Source organism: Pseudopipra pipra, chromosome 3 (assembly GCF_036250125.1).
Source record: "Pseudopipra pipra isolate bDixPip1 chromosome 3, bDixPip1.hap1, whole genome shotgun sequence".
Taxonomy (NCBI): domain Eukaryota; kingdom Metazoa; phylum Chordata; class Aves; order Passeriformes; family Pipridae; genus Pseudopipra; species Pseudopipra pipra.
The window spans coordinates 76,493,212-76,520,813 of record NC_087551.1 but is presented as its reverse complement, the minus strand read 5'-3'; the positions used below and the strand labels follow the sequence as shown (position 1 = coordinate 76,520,813).

The following is a 27,602-nucleotide window of genomic DNA, read 5'->3' as shown; positions in this document are numbered from 1 at the left end:
TCTGTGTGCTCTGTGCATGTGGGAGCCTGTCTGTGAAAGTTAGCTGGCCCCTGCTGTGTCCGAGCACAAAGTAAAGGAGGTGACTGCAATTCAAAGGCCAGAACTGAGAGAAAGCCTAGAGGAGGCCATTGCTGCCACTCTGGTGGTATCGCTGTATGAGCACCTCAGCAAATTGATCCAGCCCAGAAACTGCTTTAGCAGTCTCAGAGAAGTTCTGCTGTGTCCCTGAATGCCTTCTCTGAAACTAAAGGAGGCTTCTACTTGCCCCCCATTTCCTGTACACAATAATCAGACTTTAGTAATTGGGACTTTTCTGATTTAAAAACCCACATGAGACTTTTTGGATTCATTATGCATGAAGCAAAGTGTATTTGGGGATGAATAATGTTCCTTCTTTTTTTCTTTTCACTGAATAGTTTGGGGGCTGGGGGTTTTGATTCCTTAGGTATTTTAACAGAAATGCATTTTTCCTTTTGACAATTCTCAGAAATATGCTTCTTTAAGAACCTCCTACATGGTATGTATTTGCAATTTGTAAACACAGTATGTCAAAGAATGATTTGATTCAGTGGCAAAGCAGCCAGCTATTTGCATGTCATGAGGTCTAAGGGAAACAAACTGACCCTCAGCCTTCCCCCATCCAGCCAAATTCTGATGGGACCCTCAAATAGCTCTGGCAAAGTGTTCTGTTTCTTTTGGACTTGATGAATGCTTGTTTCTGTGAAGGCGTGTAATTATTTCTTCCTTTATTTTGCTGCACAAGTTACCAAGAGAAGCAGCTTAAACGTGAGTATTGAGACTCTTTTCTGTTATTACTTTATCTGATAATCTTTAAACATGGTAGTATACAAGGTACCTAATTTAATATTTTGAACAAGCAAGCAGGAACTTTTTTCTCACACACAAAACTGCTAATTAAATTAGATGTAGAATCCTACACATATAACAATATTTTTGTGTGTGTGTGTACCAAAAGAAATACCATGCCTTTCCTTCGGATGCAATTCTTTACGTTGTATTAATTGGCTCACTCACTAATTTACAGAAAGATTATTTGAGGTTTCCTTTGTAATGGGATGAGGATGAATTTTGTTTACTCCAAAGAACAAGTCAACAAAAAAATGCGTATGCTGTCTCCTGTGACATTTTAAACCCCATTTTTATCTCCTTTCAAGCTTTCATAGCTATTTGCTTTTGCAAGAAAAATTTCTAGATAATATCTATCAAGTTAAGTCACTTCTTTCTAGCGTAACTAATATTAACACTGAATGTGGATTGTTCTTGTTTTTTGTGGTTTTTTTCTTTGGAAGTAAAACCAGTTTCCAAACTGATTTTTTTACAAGTCAAAATATTGCTGGAAACAAGAAGTATCATCTCCCAGTCCTCCCCCCATAAGATACTTTAGCTTTCAGCTATCATATTTTTATGATCAAAATTATGTTTGGAATTTGAAGGGAAAGAGTAATATTGAAAGGATATATCACTGTTTACTGCAATGGTGCTAGAAATATGTGTCTCTATTAGAGAATTAAAAAATTATGGGTAACAGTGGCAATAGTCCTTAAATTACAGTCTATGTATATTAACTGTACTGCTACATGATTTCATAATGGCAGTCTTTTTGATAACGAGATTTAAAATTAAACTTGGAGAAAACTATCAAATGTAATTTTCACTTCAATAATAAAAATGCTTCAAAATATATTTCTTTAACCATCCCTGTTTTCAAAAACAGGATGATTGTATATCTGGAGCTGGGCACAAAATCTCTTACATTTAGAAAGCAAGTTTCAGATGCCTTTGTTTTATTTGTGTTCATATTTTTCTTCTTATTTATGTAACAAGTTGGCATTTCTTGAGCAACTGAACAGACTGTAGTGGATTTAATGTATTAACATTATAACAGGTTGCTGATGGTCTTCCCATGTAATTTCATTACACTATTAGGAAAGTCACTTTGATTCAAAGGTGTTTAATTGGTAGAAACTTTCGATGACTTACTAACCAACTTGTAGGATTAGAGGATAATGAAATCAAGAGCTGCTTGAAAAAGCTTCTGATCAGCTGAGACCTATGGTGTATCGAGGTTATTTGCAGGCAATCATAATTTACAAAACATGTATTTTTGGTTGACTTGCTAAGACGTGTTCTGTGGGCTCTATACCAACAATCCCAGCTTTCTTCCTTTATTTTCCATACCTGAGTTTTATTTCTCAAAAGAATGGTTTAAAACTTTTAGTATTACCTCACCATGGACAGATAGAAAGAAATGTAAAAGTCTTAACCAACATGCTTCCAAATGTCAAGCCCAAAATAAGAAGGTGAAATTCTGAACCTGTTTGAACAAACAGCCCTCCTGTCAGCTCAAGATCTAGATACTGTAAAGGCTTTTAGATCACCTGGGGAGGAAAACCAAGCTGAGTTTTACTGCACACTTCCCTGCCAGTTTGGGGTAAAATGATATCTTATTGCCTAATTCTAAGGCACTCATAAAATTAATTATTTCCAGTTAAACTGTTCTATTAGAATTTCTAAAGCCCTAATTTTGAAAGTTGGTGTGGCAAAATGCTGCTGATGCTCCACTTGGGCTCCTGCAGCTGAGTTCATTCTTCTGGGAACAAGGCACACACACAGCTCTTATGAGAACATTTTTTTTCATACTTGTTTTTTCCTGTAAAATTTCAGTGGGATGAAATAAGGAGAGTTTTGTGGAAATATGTAAACATTACTCAAAAAAACCCGAGTTAATAAAACCCCATGGCATAAAATTCTGTAGCAGAGATACAGTGAAGGACAAGACTGTTGCAAAGGCTAACTAAGTTGCCTCAATTGCCTTCATAATGATGGCTAAACTTAATTTCTGCTAGAAATCACCCCGGAGAGAAATCCTTTAAGTACAAAACATGCCTTGCTCATTAGCCTCAGGAAGGTTTAGGTTAGTTTTTGTGAATATCTGCATTCTCTGATGCTGTGCAGCATACATCAGCTATTGTCCCTTCTTGTTTCCCCTTCTTTGACTAAGAGTTTTCTTTGATTCTACTTCATCCATACTAGTATGTTAGTTTTCTTCTCAGCTATGGTTGCCTTTGAGTTTGAATTTGTTCTAGATCCATATATAAGGACTGGTAAGTTCTTGCACATCTCAAGATACTGTGGATAATGGATCTGAACACACTGCCCTAACTTGCTGGCCTCACACCTAAACGCTTTATTGCTCAGAAAAATATTCGTCTTCCTGTAAAATGTCTTTGTACACAGGTAGCGGAATGGATAACAAGAATGAGCAAGTGCCAGAGCGTAGTGTAGTTGTTGACAGAACATTTTGTGTAAGAATATTAATCAGAACCTCAGAGTCATTAAGGACACTTGCAAAGTTCACAACTGGAACATTTTATTGTCTCAGCTAATTTTGAAAGTTCTTTCTACCTCTGGCACCAGAAGCTGACTACCTTTGTACAGTGCTTTTAACCACCCCGGGCCAGTGCCATGGATACAGCCTGATGAGCAGACCCATCTGGTGGCAGAGGTGAACTGACTGGCTTCTTTTGTTCCCACTCTACAGGTTTGTTCTCTGACCTTGAGGAAGTCAATTTATTAACCTTTTCTGTAGACAAGTGTGTTTTAAGATTGCTTTATTGTTGTTAGAAAAACATTCTGAAACCTTTGAAAGGAAGCCTGTAAAATACTTCAGAGGATTAGGTTATAATTCTATTTATCAGAAGCCCAGAACAGTATTAGGCTGTAAATGTACTTATCAGGAGCTCAGTCTTTCTCAAGTGAGCTCTTCAAGTTTCAAATTAAGCCATATCATGATTCATTTTTGTATTAAAACATGCAAAATTGTGGCATAACTATAATTCTGTGGGTCTGGTTTGCATAAAAAAAAAGTATAGAGAAAAAACTATTTCATGCTGATCTTCTGATTGTCAGTCTTTATTTAGTTTGGTGCTTGAAAACAGAGGAACACTGAGAAACATTTCAAATTAAAAGTTCAAAACTGTTTGGGTTAGTTGGATTTTTTAAAATACAGTAGCAGAATTCTTAATTTGTTTAATCACTTGCTTAGACTTTTTACTGAACACATTTACCAGTTTTTACAGAAATTAGCAAAAAGGTCTTGGATTGTATTTGTTCCTTAATACAATTTCTGGTGCTGTATTCCACTCTCATCCTCCTCAGACCAACATTTTTCCCCACAGCAGGTCAGAGTTATGGTCTCTGAGCATCATCCTGTACTGAAACCAGTCAATTCCATTTGACGTGGTTGCTACATTCTTCACATCATCACTTGAACAGACTTTACTGGTTTCAATGGTCTTGTTGTTCCACAGTATCCTTGAGTTAAATAACTTGTTCTTAAAATGTTCCTAAGTGTTAGAAAGGAATTTCTTCATTCTTATCAAATTCCCTCCAGCATTCTAAGATTTTAGTGATGATTTTTATTTGTCTGAATCAAATGTTGACTGTCTTAGGTGTTCAGACAAACTTTAGTCTTAATTTTCCTTCAATCAGAAAAGGACAATCCTACATTGGAACCAACTTTTAGTTTGTGTGTATTTATAATCGTAGAAATAAATCCACTCTGAAAATCATAGTGCCAAAAGCAAAACCGTGTACAACAGTGGCTTCACAAACTATGATTTCTGTTGGTGTAGTAAGCAGCCCAGGGCTTGTCTGCAGAACCATATCATCTGTTTTCAGTGCAAAGCTTGATAAGAAGGTAGCAGCCAAGCCTGATGGAGCACTGTAAGCAGCAAAATTGGCCATTCTTTTGGCCTACAAATCAAAATACAACAATAATTGAAGTAGGGATCTTACATGCCAATACTATTAATAGTAGCCTTTGCATTTCCTAAGCTGTAATACCACCTCACTTACCACAATCTTTTAACAGGACTGAGATCAGAAAACTACCTTCGGTTCATTTTGATAAGGTGTCATATTTTTATTAAAAGAATGCTGTGGCTAGGTTTATTTCTTTTCTCAAAAAACCAGGTCAGGTTGGTATAGCACAGTTGTGAGAGAAAAGGAAAAGCCTGTGCCACTGCAGCAGATGCTTTATTATCACTTGGGGGATTTATGTTTGGGCTGGGAGGAAGCAGGTATTTTTTTTTAAATAGGGTAATGAAAATTCTTTCCTATTTTAGCTTGTTGCTAACATTGCTGCTGATGATGATCTTTTTCTTTTTGCTCATTTTATTTCTTCAAGCAGTTCTAACTAGGTCACAGGGTTTTAAATAACCCAGCTAGAAAAAGTTGTACTGCATAGTCAGTTGTATTTATTATTGTCACATCTTAACTAGTTCAGCTCCAAATACTTAATGTTTCTTTTTCTCTTGTAGTACTTGTACATTGATAGAAGGGAAATGCATTAATATTTCCACATAAGTACAATATGTTATTCTCTACATTCCCACCATTTTAATTAAGAAAGAGTAACCCAGCACAAATGTCCTTTTGTTACCAAATTTCTTCTCTCAAAATGAAATCAATACGTCTGTTCCTAGAATTAAACACAATTAGCTTCAAAATTGCTTCTTCAAATGAAATTTTTAAATTTATATAAAAAATGAAATTTAAAATTTTACTAGAAATTTTTCTGTTGAGAATTTAAAATCCATTTTAGATCAATATTGTTAAATCAAGTTTCACTTTTCTGAGTCCTACATTTCTGAAACAAACTGTCATTTTCCATGAAGTGTGTGTCTGGGGGATATTTCATAAATATATTCTATTTAAATTCAGCAAAAATATAAGAATAAAAGAGTATTTTAGATTAAGTTTAGTGCAAAACTCTGTTTTTCTCCAAAAATACCCAGGTGCAATAACTTTTTATTTATATTAGTTTTGTAAGCTTACAAATGTTTCAAGTTTCAGAGCATGAATTTAATCCTCTAAAAGGGATTAGGAAACTTTCCTCATGAGCAGGTTGTTGCCTAGCCATCTCTTGTAGAGTTTCTTGCATCTTCCTTAGGATGGCTTTGACTGTTGAACTGAAAAAAAAATTATACATATATATTTATATATATATATATGTACAGTGATAGATATTTTCCTTCATACAGTTTTTGTCATCACAAAATAATTTTTAGGTCTAGTTTTCCTGCTGAGTCCTGGTGAGGACTATGTTTAGTGTAGATGTCCATATCCCAAGCTCTCTTTTACTCCTCTGTATAGGGCAGAAGAGCAGAGTACTGCCTACATTTCTTTCTGACAGAGCCAAGATTACTGAAGGCATCCAGACCTTTGCATCTCTTCTGTAAACTGGTCTGTAACAATTAATACCAGCTTAAAATTTAAATGATTAGTGAGGAAAAGGAGTTTTGACATGCATGACCCTGCAACAATAAAAATAATAAAATCTTTCCTGTGGTGAACCAGATACCACAAACAAGCTGGTAACTCCTTTCCATCTAAAAGGACACAGCTTTTGGGGACTCATCTCTAAGTATACCTTTTAAGACCTGTTCTCCAAGGATATAGGCAGCGCATATGCATTCAGCATGCATTCAGCTTCAAGCATGTGATTGTTTCAGCTGACAGCAATAGCATTTCTCATGTGTTTAGACTATGTGCACACCTAGCTTTGATAGGGACTCACAATAAGGCATCCACAAAATCTGTTTTGTTGTTATGGGAATGACCTGACTCCTGCTCAAACAACCATAAGGGAATACTGAGGGGTTTTTTTCATCCTCTCTCTTTTGTCATTCAGCAGTGATACACATTTCTGTGGTCCATTACAGAATCATCTTGCATCTCCCCTTGCAAGGTGAGACTCCCCTCACCCCGCTTCTCTGGCCTGGCAAGGTCCCTCTGGAAGACAGCATAGCCATATAGTATATCAGCCACTCCTCTCAGTTTGGTGTCATCTGCCAATTTGCTGTGGCCTGACTCTGTGGCGTGACTCTGTCCCATCTCCAAGTCATTAATGAAGATGTTGAACAGTATTGGTCCCAGTGTCAGCCCCTGGGTACATCACTAACAACATTATTTTAAATTGTCTCTTATAATATTGTATCTGGGATTCACTAATGACTTCTCATCCACATCTTGGGCTTATGGTTGCTTTGCTTTTGGAACTCAGGCAGTTGAAGCTAATCAATGTTAAACTGTCTAAATATCTTCTAAGTATCTAACTCATCAGTTAGTTTGGATAGACTTTATCACATGGCCCTTTTGTACCAGATGCAATCCTTAAGCCTGTTTTATGGTTTAATATGGGAAGTATGACTGAGAATACTGACAGGATTTTACATTACAAGGTACACCAATGCACAGCTGAAGTATTTCATCACTATTTTATTCCATAGATCTGACAGCAGTCAGAAAGGAATGAGTTCCATAATGAGCACAGGAGAAAACTGGCTTTACCACACTATGTGAAAACCTGCAAAAAATGTGGGTAAGAATTATATCAGAAAAAAGTAAAAGAAATTATTTGGATGACTACACCAACATTTGAGTTTGCGTGGTTGCAAACAAAGCAGAAGGCAATACCAATTAAGGAGAAAATTATGGAATTCCTGAGATGCTTGATCCCCTAGCTAAGCCACAACTCTTGTCCTTTTTGCTTGTAGTCATGGGGTGTGTAAACAGAGTACAGTTCAGTACAAATTACCAGATCAACCTCTAAATTACCTGCTTTTCCTAGACAGCCAACCAAAATGGTCTCACTTGTGAACTTTGAAGCAATATAGTCAGATTGTTACAGCAGCATCCTGGTTGGCATCCATCTTGGCTGCTTCAAGGAGAATGTCATCAGTGAGAGCTCTGCACTCACTCAGAAGCTTCCAGAACCTATGCTGTGCCACATAGATAAAACAGCTTGTTCAAAGTTAGCATCTGTGTCTCTGCTTTCCTGTAGATGATTGTCTTGATTTGTAATATATGCCCCTAGTTCCTATTGCTTCTCTAGCCAATTTTAGAAACATAAATTATAGCATCCTTAAGGTCTGCAAATGTATGTGACGAATTGTTCAGCAGTTCTCACAAAAAAAAAAAGGTACAAAAATGGAGTTAGCAAGTTCATGCAAATAATCAAAATCATGTTAGAAGGTAAAAACCTGTACTTACCTGAAAATGAACAAGTACCTCGGGTGGCTCGCAGGAGTGTCCTCCTCATAATAGATCAAATTGGGGTTTTTATATCCTTCATTCTTGTTCCAAGGATTTATTTTGCCATCATTTTTCTTTCTTTATGCCTCTCTAATAAGGAGCCTTATTCCAATTATTATATGTTCTTAAAGAAAAAGATGGTGAAGTTCAATGGCAGGTATATTTAGTTTGGGAAAAAATCCATTAGAATTGTCATGAAGTGAAAGATGTAATATTTTACCTGTATGTATATATCTATAAGCAGATGTATATATTAAGTCCCATCTAAGTAATATTAATGTTTCTGGGCTTTTTATACTTATATAACATAAGGGGGATCAACATGTATTTCTAGAAAACATCAAGATAAATTATTGAGATATATTAATATTGTGGCTGTGCTTTTTAGCTCCAGTGATAAAACAAGCATTCTTTTCTTGATGACTCTACATTTATCAGGATTCACAACTTCACAGCCATTTTCTTATCACTTTCTTCACTGGAGTCTTCTAGTGCTCTGCATTTTATAGGAAATAATTTGACTCTACAGAAAGTCCCTGTTCTATTTGTTGTAGCTAGAGTCTATATTAATCTGCTATAACAGCAGGCTGACTAGCCAGCTCTGTTGTTTTATTTTCATCTGTTTTATCATTCGTACCATGAGACTGCTGCATTCTCTGAATTTGACCCCAGGGACCCCAGCTACAATATCCTCATGTCCTTGACAACATCCCTCTGCGCCTCCTTGGAATATTCTAACACTACAAATGATATCATGTATCCATGCCTACTAGGTACATAAAAATCAACAGTATTTAGCTTTGTTCCAATTTAAATAACAAAATCATCTTTTCCCAAGGAATGAAGACACGGCAATCTTTCCTTGTGCCTAGGACACGAGTTAGCAGCTGGAATGCTGGAGTCAGCGTTTCATTCCATGAGAGTGAATAGCATCAGATCTCCAGAGATTTCTTAACTGACCTTCAAAACACAGAGTCTAGCTTCCAGCAAACTCAAAGTAAACATATTTCTCTAGAGATTAGGATCAAAGCACAAGAAAAACATTCTACTCAACTACGTGGTGCTCGTACCATTACTTGTTTATTGGAGCAAGGCTAAGTGGTGCTGGGAGAGATGAGATTCGCTTTTTTTATTGCATTAACTAATGGTAAAAGCACTTCTCAAAGGCTACCTAGACCTTTGCTAAAAGATTTGCAAAAATCTTCCTTCTTTTTCATGCCATCACTGCTTCATTCCCAAACATGATCTTATATCATCATGATCAAACTTTGAAGACTTTTTCTGAAGCAAAGCCTTGGGCAACTCAAACATTTTACTAGAGGACATTTTACCCAAGGACACCCTCAGGCTTTGCCTCTGGTCTTGGGGGTACTTTTTTAAAATTCTCAAGCAACCACTGTCATCTGTATAACAGAAGTAATAACACCTTGCTCCCATATCCATATAGGGTTTTAGGAGGGTAATTATATTACAAATTCAGAAGTTCCTGAGGTATTACAGTATTGGGTCTTGTTTGTGCATACAACCTGGGCTTACTGGAACAGACTGAGTTCCTGGAGGGGGGTGGGGTGGAAGTGAGGGGTTGGGGGGAAGTAATAATCAAGAGAATCACTTTTTAAAGAAAATTATTTTGTATGCAGACTCTTTGATAACTTTAAAACATGATTGACATTCATTAGAATGAAAAAACAGAGGTGTTTCTGCAGGTAAGTGAAGTTATTTGTTGGTAAGCTTTGTGCAACAAAAGGCACTTTAAGTGACATAAATTCTTTATCTCCGCCCTGCTAGGATTTTGCTTTTGCAACTTTTAGGCTGATTTGAAACTCTGTTAGGAAGCTGGAGTACTGATTCAGGAGGAGATCAGGAAGGTGTACTCAGGGCTATCCTCTGAGGCAGTTGGTAACTCTAATTTCCACAGAAAAAGGAATGAAAATTCCTCTGAAACCTAGTTTCAAGCTTGTCATATGATCTTGAATATGGAGCACAGTTAACCCCAAACATTCCTTGATTGTCTCCTTAGACACCAATTTATACTCCTTCCCTGATATAAAAAAAATCTTAACCTTGATTTTGATGGTGACTGTAATTGTGCACTAGATGCACTGAGCTCTGTCTGGTTTTTTTATGTCATGTTGTGTAAATGTACAAGCCAATGGAAGTAATTTTCTCATATAAATGGGTTCATTTTTTTCACACTCAAATTACTGTTTGATCTTCAGGAAATGGAAGTCCAGATTCAAACACTATTATACTATTATTCCAAGGATATTACATAAAACACATCTGAAATATTTTTAAACAAGCATGTTTCCCACTAGTCTGAGTTACAGATTATTTCCTTACTATACCCTATCTTGGTTGGCAAAAATATTAAGGGCAATAAGAAATACAGTAAATTAATTAAGTGTTAAAAATTTTCAATTTACGGGAGCAACAAGTTTTCCATAGCTTGTGCCAAACAATCAAGTCATTACTTTTGGTCTGAAATAAGTATAATAGCCTCCCTCCCTGCCCCTTTCCACCATTTTACCACTACATCTCCCGGAATAGGTCAGTCAATGCCTGACCTTATGCATTGGTGCTGGTGGAGTAGTTGTTCTTTTCTCACAGTTTGAACAACCATTTCAATTTAGATCTTATGAAACAGAAACCCATAAAATGCCTTTTTAAAATTCAACTGTGGGTATAAGCCAGGCAGTGAGTGTGTAAAAAGTAGGAGGGCATAACTCTTAAGTGGACTAGAGGTAAGCTCTGTCATAGCTAAGCGCTCCCTCAAATCTTATCCTCCACATGCTTCTCTTCCTTACTCTTAGGCTTTGCATCCGGTTAAAATAAACAAATTAGCACTATTATTCAAAGTGCAAAAATTTCAGCTGCCCAAAATCACTGATATGTAAATACTTCAGGAGATCTTCACCAATTGTTTTCAACTCCTCTAATATTCGTGGTTGCTGGTGCTGCCTGCAACCAGCTACATCCAGTGATTTTAACAAAGAGTGCAATCCAACGAGTCCAGCAGATGTTTTTGGGTTTGCTTCACTGTGAACTTTCTGGTTTCTTCTTCCTTCATTTCCAGGAATCAAGACCCAATTTTAGCAAAGTGCTGATGATCCAATCAGCAACAAGAAGACTGAAATAAGTCTTCATCTCCACAATCCTTAAAACATTCAGCATTGCAGATCTATAAGCAGCTGAGGTTTGGATACTTATCCAAGCCTCTTTAGCCTGAAAAACTGAAGGATGGGAAATTTGTACAACTGGCTCTCAATAGATTTGTGGTATTTCCTGCACTTGTTTGGCACAGAAATATAAACTAACTCACATTATTTTGGTACTGCCAACATGGAACCCAGCAATAAAGAAATATGTAAGAAAAAAACAATCTTTTCCAATAACAACAAGGGAAATTTTCTCTGAGTTATGATTTTGTTTGACTTATGATTTAGTTTATTTCTCTTTATATTTTACTCTTTTGCTGTCCATGGGTATTTGTGTGACCTTACATTGCCACCAAATATTAGCAGCACAGTTGGGATAATGTGAAAAACAGTCATATATCCTGGAGTCCCTTGTCTTCCTTCTGTTCAGTTAGGTAGATGTGGGGATATTTTGAAAAGGAAGGAATGAACAGAAGACAGGAATATCAAGAGAAAGTCAGGAAAACACCATAAAGTGCTTGCCCCTTCTCTTTGGCCTTTTTATAACTCCACAGTTGGTTTCATTTTTGGATCATTGCTTCTATGTCCATTACCTGATTTCTGGATAAACCATGTCTTAAAATCCAATTTATAATGCTCATAATACCAGTAGCTGTACACAGAGAATGTGAAGATGGCTTCATTTACAGGTGTCTGACCTGAAATAGTGTTAGCACAATTAGAATAAGCTGAAGCAGTCCTCTTGTTCCCCATCATGTTGATAATACAATACAACACATTGTTAAAGGCTACCATTTTATTATAGAATGACCCAGCATTAAGAAATCTAGGGTACTGCAAATGACCAAAAAATGCCTGTCTAACTTTCACAGGTAATGCAGCATTACTTATTATTTGACCAAGCAAATGGCCATCCACTGAATTACATGATTTGTCCATCTTTCCAGATCACGTGGAGAACCCCAACAGAATGACCAGCAGTCACACAGACTGTCATTACTGCCTGCAGTCTCTTCGTGGAAGGAAATATGCATTGAGAGGTGAAAACGCTTATTGTGTTGCATGTTATGACAGCCTGTATGCCAACCCCTGTGAAGAGTGCAAGCAACCTATTGAGTGCAATTCCAAGGTAAACATCTAGCTTTCGATTCTTCTTCTTTGTTAAATTACACACAAATCCAATTTCTTTAATGGCCAATTCTATATCCAATACTCTGCATATCCCTGTGTTGCTGAGGAGACCTAAGCACGGCGGCTGTACATCCACCCACAGGAGCAGTGCTATTTTCCCAGAATAGGAAAGCTCTGGGACCAAAGATTAGGAAATCTGCCATATATATATCTCAAGCATACGGCAAGGCTGTGTGTGTGGACCACAACTAGACTTCACCTCCAATCACACACTGGCTGCAGAAGCTGCACAGTACTGGAGAGATGATACGGTGCTGATGTAATTCAGTGTATCAGGTTGAATGAAACTTTGGAATTTCTGAGAAATGTCCATTGAAAAAATATTTTGTATATTGAATAAATTACTTTTACTGTAGATTTTGACATGCAGGTGCCAAGCTGAAAAGACAACATGTTTATAATTTACATATCATTCCATGTGGTTTTGGAAATGAAGTATTTTTTAATTTTTGCTTAATTCCATGCTTACTTTGCTCATCTCACAGATGGCATGTTAGTGGCAATGTTTCTGACCTTGGCTTTCCTTTCAACTTTCCTTTTCCTTACAATATTAATTAATAATACAAATTCCTCTGTGGTCTTTGACAGGGTTTCCAGTACCCCATATTTCAATTTGAAGCACATATACTTGACTTTAAATTTTAAGTTCAGATGAAACCTAGCAAAAAGCCTTTGCCTTGCCAGTTTCAGTGTGCAGTGTTCACCTTCTCTCCATGCTCGCTTTGCCTCCACTCTTTTGAAATAAACAGTGAAAGTTACTAAAATAAGTCTCTTGGAAGGTTTCCCCAGCCAAAGCACTTCAAAGCACATTGTCTGAGTACAGGAATCATGCAAGGAAAATGCTGGCTTGGATTAAGACACTCCTCAAACTCTCATCAGCATTTTTCCAACAGCAAAACTGAACATGTAGCACCAGTCAGGTTCACCTGGAAAACATATGCTTTCAACTCAATAATTTCACTTTTAAAATTGAAAATTAATGACAGGATTGCTATTATCAAAGATCATACGCAAAAAGTTGTGTATTTGGACTGAGTGGAAGGAAAAAAATGTGAGAAAAAAGCAGGGGTGACAAGAAAGGAGTGCAACAGGTTAGAGTAATCTAGAAAAATGGCCCCCAGAAATCTACAGCTAATGTCCCACCTCTGCCAAGGTGTTAGAGCTTGGCTTTCTTCCCCTCCTTCCTACCCAGTCTTTGCCTCAGGCTGGTCTGGGCTGACAGCCTTCTTCCAGCAAGGTTCAGAGTGCTAACTAAAACAAATTAAAATGTTAAGTGCTCTCCACCACCTGAAATGAAGCATGGTATTTCTTTCATTTTTAGCACTTTAAAAGGTAGGGGCTTGACAAAGGAGAACAATGACATTGGATTTGTGCCCTTTTGTGCTTCTTACTTATAAAGGAGATCTGGAAGAGGCTGGTTCATGTTTGGGGGAGGAGGGCTGAGGTTTGGTTTTGCCTTGTTTTTTTAACCTTGGAAAAATTATATATGCTGTTTGGTCTTTTTTTGAATTCTTAGTCAAGGTCTCATACATACACTGTTAGCTCTTTCATTTCCTAAGCCTGCTGAGCCTTAAACAAACATTTTTCTGCTCAGTTTTCAGGAGGATTTATATCAGGTGTAAACAAAAGCAGTGATTTTTTTAAATCTTCCTAATAATCACTTTGTTCTCAATGAGATTTTAATTATTTGTTTTCTGCAATAATGTGATCTTTCTTTTAGTGTTATGCTGTGTCAGCTGGAAGAAAAAAGAAGTAACATTGAAAATACATGAGGTTCATTTCAAATTCTATAGAGAATGGACTTCTTGTCAGATGGTCTGTGCATATTAAAAATGTTTATAACTTGTTTCCCCTTGAAGGCCAACTGTAAAAATATAAAATGATTCTTCCCATAAAAATGTCTCTCTGATGTTATATGAGGAAGGAAGGACCATTGTATCTGCTAGAGCAGCTCCTAATGGCCTCTGCAAGAGATCTACAAAACAGCTTGACATTGAGTACTTACATCATTCCTGAGCACACCCCTGGCTGGATCCACCTATCATCTTGTCAAGTCACCACTGCAGTGCTCTCCATTTTTTATTTTAATTCTGTGAGGAGCTGAGGGATAAAAACACTGTGAAGAAATGTTTTCAGTAACATGAACTTACTTTCTCCAAGGATCTGGCCTACAAAGGCCGCCACTGGCATGAGAGGTGCTTCAAGTGTGCCAAGTGCAGTCGCTCACTGGTGGAGAAACCGTTTGCTGCCAAGGACGAGGTCTTGCTGTGTACGGAATGCTACTCTGATGAGTATTCATCCAAGTGTTTCCACTGCCAGAAGACTATTATGCCTGGTAAGACAACAGGGACCCTTCTGTGAAAAATAGAGCTGCATTTTTAATTTTGAGCACTTTCTTGGAAAAGCAAGCTACAAGGTCCTTGATTTTCAGTACAGCTTTGAGATGACTACTCCTCCCTTCTGTGTAGTACGCTTGTGGTAGTGAGGAGAGGGCAGATACCTCTGATCTAGCACTGACAGATCTTATGAATCCTTATAAAAAATATCAAGAGTTCAAGACTGGGTAAAACGAGTTCATCTTATGTCCTTGATTCTGTTGTAGTTCTTAGGAAGCATATCCCTCTGTGAGACTAGGTAGATAAATCGAGCTATCGTGAGCAGGAGTGACTGATGAGACAGGACATCTGCATGTTTGTCTATCACATTAACCAGACCTTGAGCTTATGTTCTTTATACCATTCCTTTCATTCAGAAATATTTTTGTTTAAACTGTCAAAACATGACAATCTGCCTTCAAATCATTATCAGCATTTTTGCTAAAAAGAATACATTTGTGTTTACAGTAAGTTTACTTCCTGCCATCAGCAAACTTGAAAATTCTACACTTTCCACTAAACTGCCTCTCAGTTTGTGATCACGTTTGTTCAGGACATCCTCTAGGCCTTTCATTGCTACCACACCAGTAAAGCTCATACAGCAGAGAGATTGCCCAAAAGACGCCTCTTCAGAGGCATCTAGGAGAAGCCATAGCACTGAATGTGGAAAAATGAAGCTGCTTGCTTAGGCAAGAAAGTACTCAACTTTCAGAACAGATAACTACCCTCAATGGTCAAAACATTTTACAGGTCCTGCATATAACTCTAAATACCAGCTGCAAATTATCTGCTATGGCCTCATGACTACTAGCTTGGGAATTTTTGGTGAAGGATATCAGTAAATTTGGCAATGACACAGGAATTTTCTCTTTCAGCAGATCTAATACCAAACAATAAGGTCCAGGCTGTGCAGAATTATTGTCTTAGTATAAATACTAGGTTATTGATGTCATGTTCAACCTGTAACACTGATTTGTAATTTTACAGTTTATTTCCTCCTCATGACAGGTAAAAGCTGTATTAGAGGAAATAAATGTTGTAGCAACATAGTTGTGTTCAGTTTAAAGACTATATACTGTATAAATGGTATATAGTTTACAAAAATGTTGTCAGATAGGCACACCTTACTAGATGTGATGAGAATAGTACCAGAATTTACTCAGGTTTGCATAATTGTCTTCTGGTGTATATTCATGTCTCAGGTATTGCCCCAGAGTCTAGGAGTATAAATCCTTGCAGCAAGTGCCTGAAGGTAACAGTGCAAACAGAGAACTGAAGGGGCATGGGAACACCAGCCCGTCTCTGTATCATTAACTTCCTTCTCATCAGCTCGCTAGCTCTGAGTTGAAAAGACCTAGTAGGCAAAGACAGTAAAGTTAGCCTTCTGATCACTGGAATCACTGGGATGAAGCTGCAAACCTTTTCTGTTTGAATACAAGCAGTAGTTTCTCCACTAGCCCCACAGTCCAGGAAACAGGTAATGTGGGATTAATCTGTTATACTGGCAATTCTCTTCTTCATGTGGAAAAGATGGTAAATTACCTTGCACCTGTCTTAGCAATCTAATGCTACCTACAGGGAAGGAAGTTATGATGCAGATTCACTGGAAAATTCATTCTCAGTTGTCTGTGCGTATCTTAGACTTATGCTTCTACCTCAAGGTGTACAGGACACCTGTACACAGAGATAAAATCTCTGAAACTCCTCTGACAGGTATTTAACTGAACTACTTTCTGTCCTTGAGCTGTATCAAAAGCATCTAGTTAAACATGATAAAAAAACTGTTGATCTAGGATGAAATTATGAGCTATAAGAAGAGGCAGTGTAATGCACTGCATCACAGAAAAAATATTTACTTTTAAAAACTTGCCAGTTTAAGCTGATTAAGATAAATAATGCATTTATAATTGAAGGAGCCTTAAGGAAGACAAAAGACAAGACAATAATAGATGTAGTAAGCATCCAAGAAACTAATTTCTAATTTATAAAAGTGCTGTGAATCTGAACATTATCACTGAGTTGGCTGGCTTGAGAGAAAATCTGAGTAACTGAAGCATAATCACAGAGAAAAAACCCCAAAAGATTCATATAAGGACAGACTCGAAATCACAGCTTAGGCATTGTAGCACATCTTTTGCCAGGTGATTGTATGGATCTGAATATGTTCTTGAAATTTCAAGTACATTCTTAGAAGCTCTATTAAATTTAAGATAAGTGCTTTCTTGGGTAACCTGCTACTAAGATCGAAGGTTGAAAACAAGAGTATTCTCAACATTTAAAACTTATACTACAAGGCTGTATTGGGGGGGATTGTTCACTTTTGGTTTTTTCAGGTTCCCGTAAAATGGAATTTAAGGGGAGTTCCTGGCATGAATCCTGTTTTGTTTGCCGGTATTGTCAGCAACCATTGGGAACAAAACCATTAATCACCAAAGACAATGAGAATTACTGCGTGCCCTGCTTTGAGAAGCAATTTGCTCACCATTGTTACTCTTGCAAAAAGGTAATTAAACATGTAATGTAAAAACTGTCCTAACGAGACATAGTGGAAAGGGCTGGGTCATATAAAACATCTGGTGAACTAAGAATAAGAGCAGAGTCTTCCTTTTGACATTGGGCACTGAAAGCCAACTGCAGCAGTGTCAGCTGTCCACTCTGGTTAATATTAATCTAAGACTGATTATCTTTGAAATACACTTATTGACCAAAACAAATGCTTTGGCCTTCTTTTGTTACTGATTGTGATTTTTAGCAAAGGTTAAACAGAAAGTTATGTAAAAGCCTTCTTTCCTTTTGCCTTGGCAAACTTGCCTCTCTTTCCATCATTTTTATGCATATATTCACATGTACAAGTCACCTAAGCTGAGCAAGGCATCCACAGTCTTGTCTTTTTTTTCCTTGAAATGTATCAGGCAATTATCAGCTCAAGTAACATTCAACTGTTATAACAGTAGTCAAGAGTCCCACTGCTTCAATACATGACACTTTCCCTGTAGCTACCAGAAAGCTTGATTTCAAATGAGTTTTTCTTTTTTCCCCCAAGTACAAATAAATCAGTTCTTCCCTCCCTTGATTTCTCACATTTTAAAATTGTCTCTACTTGATGAAAAAAACTCAGAGTATCATACTATTCATCATACTATTCTAACGTGATACTGTTTTCTAGGGAACTGTTTTAAGCTGTTTTTTATGGCAGAATTTAACTTATTCTTTAGTACCTCTATCACTCTGGAAGCAAAACAAATTTTTTTTTCACTTCATCAAATAACTTATAATTTATGCAGTTATTTAATGTTTACCTGTAAACTTGTTTTTTTCTTCAGTAGTTAAACTTTTGAAAGTACTTTTATATATTTTCATGTCTCTACATCTAGCCTTTAATTTGTATTAAATGATCACGTGGCAATTATAGTAATTATGCTTGATGTTTATTAGAGGCATTGAGGTTAGCAGCACCAATGTGAGATAATCAAGATTTGCTTCTTAAAAATTCTAGGAATGCAAAGTGTCCCCCTGTATAATAGCTGAAACAATTGTACTTCTTAAACTTGCATCAGTTCCCATAAATGAGAATTGAGCCCAAAGTGATTAAATTGCCAAACTGAAACCTTGAATTTTGTGCCAGTGATTTTTAGATTTTAATGGAAAAGCAAACGTGACTTTGAAATAGCCCAAAACTGGAATGTTAAAGGGATGAGGAACTATTTAAGTCTTTTTATTGTTTGACACGATGCAGTATTATTCTTTATTTCCTTGAAACTCTATTCCCCAGTGCTATTTCTGCTTAAGTTTCTCCAACTTTTTCTCCTCCTGTTCCAACTGTATTCATTCATTCATTCATTCATTCATTCATTCATTTGCTGTCATGCATGTGATTTGACAGTAGAAACACTACCTTACAACTCATCTTTATAGAATTTTTTCTGTACAGTCTCTCACAACTTCTGTGAAATCAGCTCTTTACCACACATATGGGAGCCATAAAAAACTGGAAATTTCCCTCTTCAGAAATATCCAGTGCAGAGCTGTGAGTGAGTGGCTGGGAATGAAAGTTGATGACACTGCTAAACACCATTTTTTCTTCTTCTAACAGTGTAAATCTCTGTTTTGCTTAGACTTCTTTACTGTCTTTCTTCCTATTTAAAATACTGTTTCAATTGTGAGACAGCAAAATACCAGTTCCAATTGGAGATTAACCGTTATCTCAGCATCAGTTCTCTCACCCACTGACCATCACTGAGAATTTCTCTTCTGAGAGCATCCCTGATTTTAAACCTTTATCTACAATAAACCAGAAAAATTTCATTAGAAGACAACCTGATTATTACAAATTTGGAGGCTATATTGTGATAGAAAATTGAAAAACAAACCACTAGCTCATTGAGCTCAACTGCAGTTAGTCAAATTGAAAATACAGATGAAAAACAGTTGATGTGATCACAGTCTCACCTCTTGTGCATATGGGAAGAGAGAAAACAAGTGGAATTACTTATGAAGGATGGGACAATCCTTCCTGATTTACACCTTTGTTTCATTGCTCTATCCTTCTTTGTCAATACACTAGGTGATAACTTCTGGAGGCGTGACCTGCCTTGACCAGCCTTGGCATAAAGAATGCTTTGTTTGTGCTGGGTGTAAAACCCAGCTGTATGGACAAAGGTTTATTTCCAAAGATGAGTACCCATACTGTGTGGGCTGTTTCAGCAAATTGTATGCTAAGAAGTGTGCTGCTTGCAAGAAACCTGTTACAGGTGAGTCTCATCTTTTAAAGGGCACTAGACAGTGATGAATCATCAGTCTCTTCCAAAAGCTTTACTTTAGAAAACACCATTAAAAAATAGTCTCATCACAATGAAAGACTGAAGGAGTTCACTACTAGAGAGACACACTCTATATCACATGTAATATATCATGCTAGGACATGCTGATTACACATGTTCCCTAACTGCCGAGGAGTCATTTTATGTGCCAAAAGGAGTTCCTCCATCATTTGATTTGATTCTGCACTAAAATTCCTCCTTAAAAATACAAGAAAAGGCTTTTTTTTTGCTCTTCCCAGGACAGTACGCACAAGTCCCTCATGTCTGTAATTTCTTCAGTTTTGTTTTTAAATGCAAATGTGATCAAGCTGAACACAGATTAATTGCCTGCTGGTAAGGCACACCTGTCAAATTAGAAAGTTTGCCAAATGCAACAAAGCTCTATCACATGCATCCTTTTGTACTTAGATGATTTATAATTAGACATATATGTCACTAGTTTATGACAGCTGAAGTTTTCTGAGAGCATTTGCTGGTGTTCTGCATTGTAATTCTATTATGTGTGGACTAAACTGTTGAAAAAATTACTGCCTGATTCTTACAGGTGCCTGCTGCATATGTCAGTGGACAAAGAAAATGATGATTACCCAATCAAATGTGCATGATTTTACAAAAAAAATCCAAACAAACACAAAACAACAACAACTAACAAATCAAAAACATTCAAATCCCCACAAACCTCGAGATTTTATTTCAGATACTTGTGTTAGGAATTCCATGATCTGGTAATTTCCAAAAGACTCCATCTTGAAGAAACTTAGGTGGAAATTATAAATTTCATTAAATGTTGTATAGAAACTATATGTATAAGCGTATTGCAAATAATTTTCATGAGAGTTTGTTGGGAAGATCAGCAAATCTGAGCGAACATTCTGATAAAACCATTGTGTTCAGAGCTCATAATGGAATATGCAAGCAAGCGAGTGACTTGTGGCTTTACTTACAATACTTCTCACTGTATTTAATTTTAAAGTTATGGGTTTTTTTTTTCAATTCAGTCAACAAAGAATATTTCAGACTATGGATTTTTGCTCATTTGTTTGTTCACTGTATGCATGACAACCTGATCACGCATCAGAAAGCAATCTGTTACATTTCTGAACCATGTTCAGAAATACTGGATTCATATCTTTTTCATAATCTATTTCAGCTCTCGGAAGTGCCAAATATATCTCATTTGAAGAGCGTCAGTGGCACGGGGAATGCTTTAACTGTGCAAAATGCTCTGTCTCACTGGTGAGCAGGGAATTCCTCACTCGGCAGGATGACATCCTTTGCCATGAATGTGCCTCTGCTTCGTAGTTCTGTGGAAAGCTGTACAGCTGCATTATTCTCACTCTGTAACAACACAGTTCATTACTCTGCTGTAAGAAAACCACATAAAAGTTGTAACAGTTATTTAGTCATTCAAGTAACTTTCCCTCAGCAGTTTAATTCTATCATATCTATAACTGCTTATAAAAAAATTTAAACAGCCCCATACTGGTTAAGAAAATTATCCAGAAAAGATTCACATATATTTTAAATCTAACTACATTATGTTTTCCTTGTAACACACTGCACTCTGCTGTTAGAAGCTTAAAAATTTACCTTTTATCTCCCATGAAACCAAGGAGGATTGTGAAAAGTCTGTATGGTATATGAATATTGATGAGGCATTAACATTGTTTTATGGATGCAGACTTGGGCATGGAGAGCTAGGCACGTACATTTTTCTATTGGATCATAAAATCGATGAGAACAACTCATAAATATTATATTCGTCCACACTTTAGGCCAAAAAGATGCTGACAAAGCAGGCAGAAACTGTGAGGAGGAGATGCTTCCACAGAGAGGGCCACTGAGTCAGAGATGCTCCTTCCAGGGCTAGATAAATGAGAAAAAAGGTCGCTTTCCTCCTCTTACTGGGATTGTGATTGCTCCTCAAAAACATAGTCTTCAGGCATTCAAAACACTACAACACAGGTCCTTTCCCAAAATTGGGTAACTGTGCTTAATTTTTCAGACATAGTTGCTCTAGAACATAAATAAACTCATATTTTGAAAAAAGAGGTGAGGATTGCCCAAGACTGAATAGTGCTAATGTACATTTTCCCATAGCTAATATACCTTAGGACTCTTTCTCCACTGTCTTCACTAGACCTTCAAATACATGCATAAAGTGTATATTTTAATTAGCAGACACAAGAGCACACTCACATTTGTCCCTTTAACCTTGTCCCTTCAAAGCTTCTTTGACAGCTATCAAAGCCCTGTTAATGGCCTTACCATTTCAATTCTGCTAGGTCTTTGATTCATAGTCCATCTTTTTTCTTGTAAATGCCTGCTTGTGGACAACAGGCTATAAGCTCTCCAGAACCAATACTCAATTCATGTTACCATGTGCCACATGTAGTTGCCAATAGTGTGTCAAGAATTAATAATGTTGTCATTGCAAGCTAGGCAGTTCTTGCTTGCAGTACAAGGTCCTGGTTTCTAGGTAGCTGGCTTCGAGAAGGTTCTATCTGCTTGCTAAGCTTCAGCACTCAATTGTCTGTTATTAAAGGTCATCTAGAGCTGCATTACAAACATATATCTTCTTCCTTTTTCCATACTGTATGTTACAGTGGCCTGGTTCATGTACTGGGCCATTGTGAATGGAGCAGTGATGCTAAGAATAGTAGGTTCTGCACTGTTCAGCGCTGTTTGAGTCTTCATCTAGCATGTATTTAAGTCACTCTTCTTTAGACTCTGACCTTAAGTGCATAGAATTTTTTGGCTGACTTGAGTGGCCTTTATTCATAGTGAAGACAGCCATTACTTTAGATAGGAGACTGAAAAAAAAGACTTAAAAAAAAAAGAATATGTGTGCAAAGCTAAGCCAAGGCTGAACTGCAGTGGCATAAGATCAGTACAGATAATGACTGACCAACAAATACATAGCAATCTGTTTTCCAGTCAATAAAATATTATCTTTTGCTCTACGTGGTGTTCATTTTTGGTTTTCAGTTTCCTCTTCCATGGTCTTTATTGCATTCTAGATTTTGATGAGTTTATGCCTTTTCATTTTATCCCAGCTGCTTTCTTTTCTATTTACTAATCTCACATGGCTAATCCAAGTTCTTGGTAAGGCTTAGACTCCCATAAACAGAAATATGTTTTATTGCATTATGTATATAGACAGATATATACATATACATATACATATACACACACTTATTGGTTCATGGTTATGTATGATGTTCTAAAAATTTGCACTGAGTTATCAGAGATTAGCCTATTAGTAAATGTTAATGGTCCTCAATTTTTTAATTAAAATGATGAATCACCATATTCAGGCTTGTCTGTGGGGTGTACCTTTTGTTTGTTTGTGTGAAATAACATTCAGTACATTGCAAGAATGTGGTTTGGGCCCTTTATTCAGTCTTGTCCGAACAATATTCCAGCTTAATTACAAACTGACGCAAGAATTACTAGGCAGACTCCTAAGACATGACGCAGCCACAGGTCAGACACGCTGATCATGATAAACCCAGTCTTCCAGCCCTAACATTTATGAAAATGAAATTCTTCTCTGACTCATCAACTAATTATATTTTTAGAAATACCAACTGAATTACTTATTTCTTCTGCAGTAAATACATACAGTCAAATCTGAAATGGAGCATTTTCACTTCAGAATAATAGTAAGAAATAAATGTTATTGCTATAAATAGTTTGAATAAAAGTTATATTAGATAGCAAATTGCTATTTCTTAGTCTCTGTCACCAGCTACCAATGCCTAAATATAAATACAGTGATACTCTTGTGGTGGGCTGACCCTGGCTGGATATCAGGTGCCCACCAAAGCCGCTCTGTCACTCCCCTCCTCAGCTGGACAGGGGAGAAGAAATAGTACAAAAGGCTCATGGGTCTAGATAAGGAGAAAGAGACATCATTCAGCATTTACTGTGACAGGGAAAACAGTCTTGACTTGGGGAAAAATAATTTAATACCAATCAAATCAGAGTGAATAATGAGAAATAAAACAAAATTTTAAAATTGCCTTCTCCCCAGCCCAGGCTTAACTTTATTCCTGAATTCTCTATCTGCTTGCCCCATAGTGGTGCAGGGGGATGGGAAATAGGGACTGCAGTCAGTTCATCACAGGTTGTCTCTGCTGCTCCTTCCTTCTCAGGAGAAGGACTTCTCACACTCTTCCCCTGCTCCAGTGTGGGGTCTCTTCCATGAGGTGCTGTCCTTCAGGAACAGATTGCTCCGGTGTGGTCCTGTATGGGGTCACAAGTCCTATCTGCAAACCTGCTCCAGCATGGGCTCTTCTCTCTATTGGGCCCTGGGTCCTGCCAGGAGCCTTCTTCAGCACAGGTTTCACACAGGGTCACAGTCTCCTTTGGGCACTCACCTGCTCTGGCATGGGGTTCTCTAGGGGCAGCAGGCAGATAGCTCCACCATGGGCCTCCATGTGTTGCAGGGGAATCTCTACTCTGGCATCTAGAGAATCTCCTCCTGCTCCATTTTCACTGACCTTTGTGTCTGCAGGGCTGTTTCTCTCACGTGTTCTCACTCTTCTCTTTGGCTGCTGTTTCCACAGCAGTTCCCCGCCCTCCCCAACCCCTCCTTTTTAAATCCATTATCCCAGAGGCACTACCACTGTCACTAAGGGGCCCAGCTGTGGCCAGTGATGGGTCCATCCTGGAGCCGTCTGGCATTGGCTGTGTTGGAGATAAGGGAAGCTTCTGGCAATCTCTCACAGAAGGCCCTCCTGTAGCTCCTCACTACCAAAACCTGGTCATGCAAACCCAATACAACTCTGCACAATTTGGGTCAACTATTCTTATGCAGATGAAGCCAACTGAAATAGGTGCAGAGAAGGGCTACAAGAAGGAACAGTGTGTCTCTGTGGAAGGGATTACATGGCTACTATAAGCAAAGAGGAGACATTTGATTCAAGAGCAAAGGCAAGTGAACTCCTCAGGACTGGAAACTGGAAATTAGAAGGTGACAGCTGCTGCTAAGCAGTAATGCTCCAGGAGAGCCTTTTTCCGGAACCAAGAGGTAAGATCTATGTGGTCAGTTTTAAAGTGATGCTTGATATCTGTGTTAAATGCTATATAGAACATGACTGTCCAGTACAGAAAAGCACGGGGCAAAATGAACCAGATGATTAGCGTCAGTCTTTGTTGCTAACATTGAATTGATGTTAGCAACAGGATGACCAGGATACAGACTCCAGAGTAATTCAATTTTCTTTAATAAATTTCAGAGGGTGGAATTTTGAGAGATTTATTTTTAGGTCAATTTTTAATGTCATGTTTTTCTTTAACATTGTATTATTTTATTTTAAAATGTATCTAATTCTTCCCTGCACATGTAGCAGCCCAGCTCTAAGATAATCACATCGCTTTTGTTACAATCAAGCTAAATTTCCCTAAGGTGTAGTGATGTCTCTAGTACCCTGGTCATATCTCCACTGTACTCACAGTTATTGCAGTAGACTGGGAGAGAGGCTGTCCTTCAGGACTAAGGGTGAGGTAGGTGCCCTATTACATCCCTCGGTACCTCCATCTATAGTTTAAGTTCCTCAACCACTGCCTAATTCTCAGAGAACTCCCAGAAATAACATGTTTAAAATATTAAGATAAGCCCTGGGGTATTGTTGTCTCGTGACCCTTCTTTACCCACGTTTTTCACTCTGAGGCAAGTTCATGTTGTGAGAGCAAGATATCAGCCTTTTCCTGGACTATTACTTTTAAAATCCAGGCAAATTATTAGTAAATGCTATAACAGGCAACACAGAGCAACGGTAATGTCAGAACCTAGTGCCATGGTCTAGTAACCACAGCAGTAGTGGATCAAGGGTTGGACTTGATGATCTTGGAGGTCCCTTCCCAAGCTGATTCTATGATTCTGTAACTTGGGACCACTTCTACACTTCACAGGCTCCAGACTCATGGTTTCTGTCTATGGTTAAACCTAGACATTCTTCGTTGTCCCTCCTTCTGAGCCTAGACTGGGGAAGAGATAGGTATAGCCTGGCCCTTCAGTGAAGAGGGTGTCATACCGCAATGTAGCTCTTCTGCAGTATCTCAGCACATGCAAGTTCAACTGATGCTTGTACTCTACCAGTGGATACACAGCAAGTTTTCTTCATGCTAACAGTGGCTCAGTGCAATCAGAGGAGCATTAAAAAGGGAGTAGTAAGGTTTTGCAAGGCCTTCTGAACCTGTGGTTTCAAATGCTTCATGGGCCAGGCCCATCACAAGATGGGGGGAGGATGTATGCATGTGTATGTGTTTATACCCTACTGAATTGACCATCAATGTCAGCACCTGGTCAAAGGTTTTATGAATCTCACTTGATTCAATATAGAATGGATATAGAGCAGGGTATTGTATTTTAGGAAGAAAAGTAAAAACACAGTGATTTTTATACAATGATAGATATCAATAGCTGAAGGAAAGTAATGTTAAATTACTGCCTAAGTGGAAGCTGAGAGATCATTTCTTTAAACAAAAAAAGTTGGATGGGATTCAAAACTATAGCCTGAACAAACTTGTTTACCAGTCAAGCAGGCATGCTGCAATAAATCCTCTACATTCTTGTTAATAATATCTCAAAGAAGACCTGTGTGTGTGCATGCATGTTTGTTCACCTGGAATTGCCAAAACTTGAATGGATTCAGTCACGGGAAACCTGGCAATTTAAACCAAAGTACAAAACACCTAACATGGTTATAGACTACTATAACCACAATGTTTCAGTTCATCATATTCGAAAGTACAGTCACGTTATTCAGAAGCACCAGGTACAAGTAGTTCAATACCAGAGATAAGTGCTTTGGAGGACAGACATGGCTGCACTCAGAGATGTAACACAGGGATGTTGTCCAATTGGCAATACACAGCTGCAGTGGAGCATCTAGAGATACCAGCTTTGGCCTGAATCATTAAGCTTTTCCTAGTTTTTTAGCAAGAACATTTGTCCAATAGTGTCCATTTTTGTAGATGCTCATCCTGCATTTTCCACTCAAATCCTTACTGGGGGTCCTTGAAGATGAGGCCAGAGAGAAACAACCCTACAGCACAGTCACACACACTTGCACAATGCCCATAAGAACCCGAATTTACTCAGTGAAAACTAATTCAGTGTCAGAAGAACAACCATTTCACAGCATTATATCCAAGCTAATAAACCTTATCTCTGTCTTCGAAATAATTCAATATCTGGTTTTATTAACTTGTGCCTCTGCTGTGCAGTTTTTACTGTCCTCTCCAGTTAGATATTGAAGAGTGTAGACACTCACCTGATTTACTGCTGGTTTTCCACAGCATGAACTGAATTTTAAGTTATTGAATACAAGAAGCTGCACTACCACCACGTGTCTGAAAAACAGGAGCCATGAGTCCCTTTCATGCATAGTCTATGTGAGGCTTTGGGAACAAATCACATTACAACAACAAAGAAACACAAGGCTCCTGTTCTGCAGCCTGGGCACAGATATGAATGTGACCACCAAAATACTCAGATAAAATCACTTACAGAGCAATGAAAGGAGCATGGCCTCAGATGTTTAAGGAACTGAGTCAGGCAGAAGACTACCTAGCAAAATAAAGAAACAACTGAGCAAGTTTTTGGGTGTTCAGATGTTTCACTCCAGTATCTCAGCACTTTCTTAAGTCACTTGTTAGCTCACATCCAACACCTCATATCCTAACTGTCCTCAAGTACATTCTCATAATTTCCGTTTGTGACCAGGAGAACAGACTGCTTTAAAAGGATCTCAGTCTGGCATAATGAACCAACTTCAGGAATCTCCTGGGTGGCTTACTAAATAGAGGATTGGCTCAGCTGGAAGTAACAAAAATCCAAACAGCCTTAGATAGATGCTCATGTTTGAACCACAGTGCTCAGCTTAGAGTACTTCTATAGCAAAGACATACTTCAGGTAGCCATTGTTTCT

The 27,602-nt window shown here is 37.8% G+C and overlaps 1 protein-coding gene across 3 annotated transcripts; it reads left to right on the top strand.

The window, feature by feature from the left end:
• Nucleotides 1-22,625, top strand: FHL5 (four and a half LIM domains 5). Of its 3 annotated transcripts, XM_064649930.1 has the most exons (6): nt 1-790; nt 12,224-12,405; nt 14,628-14,802; nt 17,176-17,345; nt 19,407-19,593; nt 20,813-22,625. In XM_064649930.1, exons 1-6 carry the CDS (start codon nt 709-711, stop codon nt 20,962-20,964), a joined length of 948 nt encoding a protein of 315 aa, XP_064506000.1. In that variant the 5' UTR covers nt 1-708; the 3' UTR covers nt 20,965-22,625. The 3 variants fall into 3 exon arrangements, with proteins under 3 accessions (XP_064506000.1, XP_064505998.1, XP_064505999.1); XM_064649928.1 differs by lacking the exon at nt 1-790 and having other exon boundaries at nt 5,902-12,405; XM_064649929.1 differs by lacking the exons at nt 1-790; nt 12,224-12,405; nt 14,628-14,802 and adding an exon at nt 16,017-16,319.
• Nucleotides 22,626-27,602: the final 4,977 nt, after the last annotated feature.